General features: G+C 31.8%; 1 protein-coding gene across 2 annotated transcripts; it reads right to left on the minus strand.

Moving 5' to 3' along the window:
• Nucleotides 1–333: 333 nt before the first annotated feature.
• On the minus strand, nucleotides 334–8,966 carry Pdk (pyruvate dehydrogenase kinase). 2 transcript variants are annotated; one of them, XR_013878976.1, is made up of 10 exons: nucleotides 8,586–8,906; nucleotides 7,693–7,839; nucleotides 6,790–6,987; nucleotides 5,431–5,559; nucleotides 4,972–5,059; nucleotides 3,664–3,869; nucleotides 2,404–2,543; nucleotides 1,846–2,033; nucleotides 1,149–1,546; nucleotides 334–540 (listed from the first exon to the last, which is right to left on the minus strand). XR_013878976.1 is itself a non-coding variant. In XM_080158407.1 (9 exons), exons 1-9 carry the CDS (start codon nucleotides 8,694–8,696, stop codon nucleotides 1,461–1,463), a joined length of 1,293 nt encoding a protein of 430 aa, XP_080014533.1. In that variant the 5' UTR covers nucleotides 8,697–8,966; the 3' UTR covers nucleotides 334–1,460. The 2 variants fall into 2 exon arrangements, 1 of the variants encoding a protein (XP_080014533.1); XM_080158407.1 differs by having other exon boundaries at nucleotides 334–1,546; nucleotides 8,586–8,966.
• Nucleotides 8,967–9,639: the final 673 nt, after the last annotated feature.

Genomic DNA, 9,639 nt, shown 5'->3' on the forward strand with positions numbered 1-9,639 from the left:
CATTAAGCTATTATTGAGAGAAACATATCGTGTAAAATGTCTTCCCTCGTTTATGTGAAAAATATGACTGATCATATAAGTTAGCTATGAAAAGTCTAATTTTCTAGGATCTAGAAATTATATACCCAGTCGAAAAATTTCGTCGCTCGTATTACTTGATGGATAGTGTATAACCATAAAAACTAATGCATTTGTTAGCTAGAATATATTTTTTTAGTTTTGACATATTTTAAAGCCAATTTGACCATCTAGTTATACTATGAATGTCTCTTCGTCAGACTCACACAAACGCAAAAGAGTTATAGAGTAGCCCTTCTATAAAACAAAAAGGAATTTTTTAACGGTATTTTAACGTTTATTGAGAATGACATCGTATGCATGGTTACATAAACAAACAATAATATTACAAAATTATTTTATTACAAAATAAATTTTTGAAAAATAACTAATATATCAAATGAACAAAAAATAGTAGGTATGGTAATGATGATATTTTAGCAAATTTTTTTTTAACTACAAATCACTTTGTTTTATATCTTCCTAAAAAAATAGTAGTTGCTCATTTACACTATCTTTTAATAATTGAGTATATATCTAACCGTTAAAATCTCAAAATGCATTAATCCTAACTTTACCCTAGAACGAATCCGATTTATTTCCGCCTGGATCAAAATCGGTTCCAAATCTCACTAGAAATATATGTACCATATCGAATTAAAGACAAATAATCCTACAATTTTTACTTTTCCGAGGATAACTGTCTATGGTACAGGATAAATTACCCCTTAAGTTTTCATTGCAAGATTTAAAGAATAAAAGTGTTTTACCCATTTTCAATTTAAATTAATCCATGTTTAATGAACAAGTATTTAAAACCATGCTTTGATTGTCTTCAACCAAGGAAATAGGATATTTCAATTGTTGATTTTGATCTACTGAAAATCTGGAGGATAAAGGTTATTCCATATATGAAAAAAATATTTACCAAGCTCTTAACTATAGAACTAATTAAAAACAATGGCAAAAGAACAGACTAGGAATATACGTTAAATTTTCATCTATTAAGATTAAATAAATATCATTTTTGATGTTAGCTTAAAAAATATTTTGCACTAGGTACTAAATATAAAGTATTATAATATACTTGCCTCTAAATAATTTAACAAAGTTAGATATAATACATGTTATTGTAATACATCATAAATTATTACAAAAAAAATGTTTAAATGATTATGTTCTGTATGTATTCACTCGTGGCTCACTTTTGTTTTATTTTTCATCTTTGGTTTTTTTTTATTCTGGCGGATTTTTTAAATTTCACTTGCCAAGAAATCTGACAACTATTAGTTTATTTCTCTATGTAGCTGCTTTAAGGGTTTCTCTTTAATAATTTTTCTTCTAGTCTAAACATTAGACAGATAACATTAAATTAGAGCAGGTAGAATATTCAGCCGCTTGTTTTACGCGGTTGCGGCTGTGTTTTGTTGGTCCTCCGCAGTTGTGTTTACACTGTTCCGGTTCTTGCCGTTGCCGCGTGGGTTGGGACCTACAATTAGAAGTTGTCAGTTCAACAAATCTTTCCATCTTCTCCGCCTTTTTTATTAATTCTTTCTTCTTTTAAAATATAGTGAGCAATCGCAGTTTGATTTTAATTGAAAAATTGAGCAAAATTTAATTCTAAATGAAGCCAACTTTTTTTTGTGGTAGGATTAATTTAACCTCCATTATTTGGACCCTTGCTGGCACTAGAATTATTTTCAGAGTTAGTTCCAGGTTGTGCGCCCCCACTACTCCCCCCAGAGCCACTCCCGCCGCCGCCACCGGCAGTGCTGCGACCATAAATACCTCTGTTAACGCAGAATGAGGGGTCGGTCCAGTCGGCGATCGGCACCGCGCTCTTGTACTGTCTAGTGCTTGTCTTGTTGAAGATGGGCAGCAGCTCGTTGGCCTCGTGTGTCTGGGTCTTCAGGTAGACAACAGCGTCTGTTCCGTACCCGTCGTAAGAGTTCAGGATCAGGTCTCCGTGGAAATATCTGTAATGAATTAAATAGGATAATTTCATCATACATATAATCTATATATATTAGCGATAGCTTTTCATACTAACAGAAAAACATTTATTTAAAAGGTGATTACTGTAGGTATTTACCTTGACAGATTCTCAATGGAAATGTCTTTAAATACTGTAGATATTCTTTTAATAGAGTAAGGAAGGAAGTATCAAAGATTGATTTAGCTTGAATAAAATACTATCAAACACTTGTGAATCGTATATATATGACTTTTATACCAAAAACACTTTAATTGATGTCAAAAAGATCACTGTTGAGAATGTTTCAGTCATCTTTAATAAAAGTCCTCTTTTGTTATTAATAAAAAAATATTTAACCAAGAAAAACCTACCTTGCGTACAGCCTGGAAAGAGGAAGACCATAACCATAGCCGGCCAGCGGAGCTTTGTTTGGGGTCATGCTGGGTCGGGGAGCCGTGGAGAACAGGTAGTGGAACAAATGGTCGGTAATGTGACGGGGAATTCCACCTCCCTAAAATAATATTCAGTAATAAAAAAATAATTGGGTATAGGATTTTTTTTATATTTCATTGTCCTATCTTTACATTACTGCATTGCACAATTTTCGAGGAAATGTTGTAAAGGTTCAAGGCAGGTTTTATGCTATTTTTCGGGAAGTGATATCTTGGCCCCCCAAAAAAAGCCCATTCCAATATTAAAAAAAAACGTAGGTAAATACCCCTCCTGTGGCAAAGTCTCATAAAGCTAAGGGCGAAGCCACTAAAAAGAATTAAAAGATGCACTTGATTTTGTATAGCAACAGATAGAAAGCAGTTATAAACATGTGCTTCAATATGGTGCCATACTAAAGAAAAAATAACAAGGACAAGAGTTTTTGTGCATTACAGCTACATTTCTTTATAAACTAAGGAAAAGGGACATCAGCCTGTAAATTATACTGGTACCCAAAGTTTTATAGGCACATTAACTTATTCATTGTAAAATTTTGGGGTATTTTTGTTGAATTTTCCTTGGTTGGTTCCAACAGAAGTCACAGTGTACAAACTTTTCAACCAATAATTTTAATCCACAAAAGTAGTATTTAATTTTGGTTATCATCATTGGGGATGAATATAAATTTCTTGTCTTATCCCTAAAGATATCTCTATTGGACTACAATCCACTCTTGCACAGGCTTAAAAAGACTCCTAAACAATCTCTTATAGAAGATCAAATGAACAAAATATTTTGTAAAAAAGCTACGCTGAAAATTGTAGAAGAAAGCAAGAATTGTAACAAAAAGAAAAGAATCATTTTTTCAGCAAATATTTTTTATCTTAAATCTTTAAAAATCAAGCATTGCAATATTTTTTTTTATGTATTAATTTTAAATGTATAATGAATAAGAATATATGGCAAATTGATCTACATCCTCAATGATGATAAAATATATTACTCCTTCTGTAAAAGTTAGAATAAATCAACCAAGATCTAATAAATAGCACCCAAAGTATAAAGCAGGCGAAATGAGAACGCGTTTATAAAAATTAGGTATTATTTACAGTTCTATGTACTTTACCTCCACGATAATATCCTTACCCGCGACAGACAGACAGACATACTGCTACTTTAAGAAGAAAGAATAAGCAAACCTGATCACTAATTCTAATGCTGACATCATGTTCACCCTTGGCCACCAGAACCTCAATGGGAGGAAGCTCAGATATGTCGTGGTTCTCCACTGTGGCGCGCATAGAGTTCTTGAACAACTCGAACATGATGTGGTAGAGGTGGGGGGGAGGGTACACTAGGGACAGAGGAATCTTCTTACCCTTGTCGTTTGTTACTTTTAGTTGACCTGAAAAAAAACCCAATAAATTACATCTTTTAGTTAACAATCAAGTTCTTTAGTCCAAGTATTAACCTATTGATGTTTGTATCTATAATCTGATACTTAACACTTTTCAACTAGCTAGATTTTGGATATGTGTATGTGCTCTCAAGGAAACTTAAATAGTTTTCCTGTGAAGGTTTTAAGCTATTTTCCAGTAGCTAACTAATAATATTGTGTAACAACATTATTATAAAAAGTTGAAGAGTTACCTAAAGAAACGACTCTAGAAAATTTTCCAATTGATTAGGACGCAAGACAAAGTAAGAAAGCATTCCTGAATTCAATTGATGCAATCACATCTGACGTTTACAAAAAATACTTTTCATCAGATTTAAATATTTCTAGAGGCTATTGCACGTTTTTAATAGCGCGACTACTCTATAATTTGTCTGTCTATATATTTTAAGGTTATTCAAATTATCTCCATAATAAATTTTTAAATTCTTTTTTACTATAACAGAATAAAAATTTATTTATCTATTTTAGGCGTTTCAAAAACTTATTGAAATATTTGTCCCTGATTTTTAAAAAAGAATTGAGGCCACTTTTAAGCAAGTATGGGATGATGTCTGATTTTCAAATGATGCAATATTTCACATGGGAAAAATGCCCCACAAGAAAAAAAATAACTGTTTCAACATTTTAAGACCCTAAAAATATTGTATTTCCTCTAGGTATGTCATATTTTAATGGTTTTAGAAAAAAATTAGTTAAATTTACATATATTTATCATTTCCTTAAATTAAAAATAAACGTTTTAAAAAAAAATAAGTAGAACTTAATGGTAGGTAACTTCTTCGGTCTTATACTTTTTTATCGCCTTATTTGTCGGCTAGATTAAATAAAATTTCCATTGGGCTAGCACAACAAAAATTTTGAAGTGCTTTATAATATAGATGTTAGGATCATATTACAGTCAACATCTAGCTTAACTTCATTAGATTGAAGAGGGTGCCATGTTCACCGAAATATAGTTCTAAATATTTCATTAAGAAAAGACTGGGTAGGTATTGTTTGGCTGTGAACTTATCATATTTTGGTGCATAACCTTTTGCTAGGTACCTACCTTTGATTTCAATATCAGGTGCCCGGCTGTAGTACTCTTCACATAGAAAAGCTGCGTTGGTGAAGGCCTCCACGATAACCGACCTGACCTGTAACAGAAAGTAATAGTTATTACTAAAAAACTAAAACAATGGTAGGTAGGTACTTAATTTTTTTATATAAATTTTCTCGAAGTTGGCTTGATAAAGAGTATGCTTTTTTGAGAGACTAGACTTGATTTTATTTTACTATTTATGATATCCTTTATGCATAAAGGTAAATGAATATATGTTTGAAAATTAACTTTTGGCACAAAAGATACAATACTTTTTATGGTACATGTACATTCCGTTTGATGAATTGCCATTGTCTGTAAGTTCTAACTGCGCAGGTTAATGATTTATTGAGACTTTGCATTCATGTTGATATTAGTGCCATGATAAAATATGTCTCAATATCCTTCTCATGATTATGTAATTACCTTGCAATTTGGATCGATGATGCCGATCCTTCTGGAGGTTTTGTCCGCGTCCTGCTCGAACAACAGGACGTGCTGGTTCATCAACATACGGATGGAGATACGGGACATGTAGAAGCGATCCAAGAAATACTAAAAAAAGAACAATTAATTATAGAAGTGTCAATGTCTTAAATTAAGAGATAAAAAAGCCTAAACCATCCCAAGAGATATGTAAAGCTTCCCTAAAATGGAGATTTTTATCAGTTTATTGGTCAGTAGGAAAATTACAAAATTAATATAATTAAAATTAATATAATTTAAAACTACTTAAATACACCAAAGAATAAATGATTAGGTAGGCTAATAACGTAATTATTATACCTTTAATATCAATAATGATTCATAGTTTTTACGTAAGTAAATTATAAAACTTTTAATGCAGTAAAAACAAATTGGTGATAAAAAAAATAACTCTTTCCAATAGCGCAGCTATTTTATGATAAAGGTTTGTCCGTGTCCTCACAAAACAATATGAGAAAACGTAAAGAAAAGGTCGAGTCTTATCCTTTCCCTGTTAAATAACAACTAAGTTGGACTTTCCCAAGGTATATTTCAAACAACAATTAAAAGTACGAAAACTTTAAATCAATGATTTGGAAATGCCACAATAATCACGAATATAACAAACAAAAAAGAAATACCTACCTAATAAAAAACTTCCATTATTTAATTCCTAAGTAATACATAAATAAGTGTCGATTTGTTTGTTTCTTAAGATCTTGCTAACCAATCAACCAAAAGAGTTCCATATTTTAGCGAAACTCCAAGGATGGTTTTAGGCTAAATTGTTTATAAATTAAAGTCTTGGGACTACTAGCTTCTAGTTTTCAAGATGAAAACTTGTTGAACAACATATATTTTGATTTTCCTGTTTTTAAGTTAAAATTTGTTTACTGAGCAAAATATTTTTGTTTACTTAAAAAATGTAACATTATTTATGATACCTATGTATGTATTTTAAAATACGTAGATTTTAGACTTATTATGTAACTGTGCAATTACAAATCCTAAATGTATGCTTTAAATGCAAGACTTTAAGACGTCGGGGGTTTTAAGGTACGCAATAGAAGTTTCAGAAAATAAGTATTTTAAAACAAAAATTTCCATCTCCTCTAAAATTAAGTTCTTTAAAACGAAATAACTTAAAAGGGAAAAGGGACTTTAAAGGGAAACAGAATTAATATAAGGACCATTCCAATTTTTTAAAGGTACCTAATGTTTTGGGGCCAATGAATTAGATAACTTGGTTATAAAACTTTGGGTTCAAGTGTAATTTACAGTCCAATAACTCCCCCCTCTCGCTACATTTACTATATTTACCTGGATAGCCATATCTGTTTGATTATCCACAATGTGTGATTCTTTAAGCTCTAGAACCCCCTGGGCCATGGTCTGCACCACGTTGGTGTGTCTGGTCTGTACGGTCTTCAGGATGCTGCAGAACTCCTCCAGGGTGTCGGGGGTCGGCTTCTGGGATTCAAATATGCTCAGGTCCCGGAAACTTTTGGCGTACCAGTCCTAAAATTTAAAATATCTTAGATGTTTAAGTAAATTTTAATATACTAGCGGCTACGCCCCTAGAAGCCTCTAGGGGCACTTAAGGTAGAATGGGGAAAATTGACCTCCTCCCTATTCAAATTTGAGTTTCAAAAGAGTAAAAAAAATAGTTTTGGGAGGGAGGGGGGTAAAGACACCCTCCCCAAAAAAAGTTTAAAACCTTCCCAGGACCTATAAGAAGCTTCACTGTAAAGAAGAACAATATCGGTTCAGCGGTTAGAGAGATCATTCGGGACAGACAAAAAACGATTACTACTTTATATAATAGGATAATATGTTTCTAGTGCCTAGGGTTTAGACAGGAAAAATCATAGAATCATTAAACGCTAATGAGAACCGGTTTAAATCCAAAGGAAATCTATCATATTGGTATAAAACATATTTTAATATAAACTTTAAAATCTCGTGTGGTAGTGGTTATGGCACTCTATCTGTATTGTTAGGTACCTAATAGTTATTGTCAATATTTGCGGTGACCTAACCCTGCGAGGTAGCCTATAACCTAACTTAAAGTAGAATAAACAAAGAAAAAACTACCCCATCCCCACTTATTTCAAATTTAATTAAAACATAAGGTAGTGCTTAATAAGGTACTTTGTGTGAATTATAAAGGGGGGGGTTCTATGCTCGACTAGCTGAGCTACTCTAAATGTTCTGCATGCATACCTGGAGGATGAGTAAAGATGGCATGTGGAGGAGGTTTCCTGGGAGCAGGTTGATCTCTTTCATTATGTTCGACAACCGGACTGGAATTTCTTTTGATAAAAATGAGAAGGATTCGGCTTCGGTTGCAGTCTTGCCGAATTCAATAAACTGAAATGATGAAAAAAATTAGTACCTTCTATAACTACCTAAATAGTTCTGCAAATTAGAAAAGTTACTTATCGGCATTTGCAATAACTCAAAGACAAAGTAGTTTATTTTTATTCATACTCAAAGTTAGGGCCAGGCAATGAGTCAGCTTATTTTTTAAATATAAAAATACATTTTAATGCTGATTGTTAGCGGCTGCAGAGCTTTCAATAATATTTCTTTTTGCATAAAATCCTCCATTATAAAGATTTAAACATGTTTTACAATTAAAACTATTTCATAATTTACATCTTTTGTTAGGTTTCTTTATATATAAGATTTTCTTTTTCTTTTCACAAAGTCAAAAAGTCTTCATTTGTTAAGCAATAATATGAAGATTATTTTTATCTCCAAATGACCTTTCCTTGCATTTTCTATGGATGATTTTTAAATGACTCGAGGGAAAGTAAATGACTAATATAAGAACGCAAACCAAATTAATGACAAAGTTCAAACAAAATGTTTTCTTAGGCAATCTACTCAACAGTTGAAAGAATATTTCATCTTAAGAAAACATGTTTAGTCTCCAACTTTTCCTTCTGTTAAAAATATTTGGGTGCTGTAATTGTTATCAACAAAAATAAATTTAATTTGCAAGGAAATAATACTGGCACAAATGTTAGAAATTTTTTTTGACGGATTTATACCTGATTATTTGCGGAGTTTTAAAATTAGTTTTCCACCAACAAAAACAAAAAGTACCCAACCTGTTTGAGTGAAAGAGGAGAGGGGTTGAACTGAGCATAATGGTCCAGCAGCTTCATGGACTTCATGTCCAGCAGCTTGTTCAAGTTCCGAGTTACAGCTGTCAGATGCATCTTTGGATATTTCAAAACTATCACCAGGAAGAAAATTAAATAAGACCAATTTTATGTTTTTCTTGTTTAATATCACAGTTCTACTTCTGAATGAATTTTATAATTTTTTCGTTGTATAAAAATAAGGCACTCTGCTTAGATAAAATCTGAATTTGTTTCAAAAATATTTTCTTTATGTGCCATATTCTATTATCTGAAATAAAAGAAAAATATGAATATATTTGAAAATTCTAATTTCTCTAAAGTTCGATAAATTATATTTTGTCAAATCTAAGATTTTGTTCAGAAAAATGGTAGAAAAGTAAGTACTTAGGGTAAAGTTGATAAACTTTTGGGAACCCCTTCGAACTATCCACAGGGGCCCAAAATAGGGATTTTTTAAAAGATGAAAATAATAGAAAGGGTTGTTTATATATGATGACTGACGCGTCGGTTTTGAGGGATTATACCAAATTCACTCTAAAACAGCTGTTTCATTAATGCAAACAAAAACTTAATTGCATTCTTGAGTACCTATGTCCTATACCTAGGTCTTCAATTGTAATTTTATTTTAATTTTTAATCAATCTTTATTTTATTTTCAAATGCCGGTATTCAAGTTTAATTTTGTTGTATTTAGCACAAGAACTTAAATATAACTAAACCATGTAATGAATTCTTTGTTAATAATATAGGTAACTAGTCATAACTGAACTAAAGCTGACTTTTCTTCTTTATTTCACTCCGATACTACTCACTGTAAGGCTAAAAAGTTATATCATTTCATGCATGCGGCGCTGAGAGTTTGACTAATAGTCTCCTCTCCTCCTATCTTTCTTTCTTTCTGACGAACGATATATGTATTCACTTTACAACAGTCAGACAGACACACGGGGTACGGGATTTGTTTAGAATATGGATAGACTACAAAACAGTTAACTCTTTGAAATAGCAAGTCTTGGCA

The sequence above is a fragment of the Acartia tonsa genome, chromosome 4, assembly GCF_053477335.1.
Source record: "Acartia tonsa isolate MP-2025a chromosome 4, ASM5347733v1, whole genome shotgun sequence".
Lineage (NCBI taxonomy): Eukaryota > Metazoa > Arthropoda > Copepoda > Calanoida > Acartiidae > Acartia > Acartia tonsa.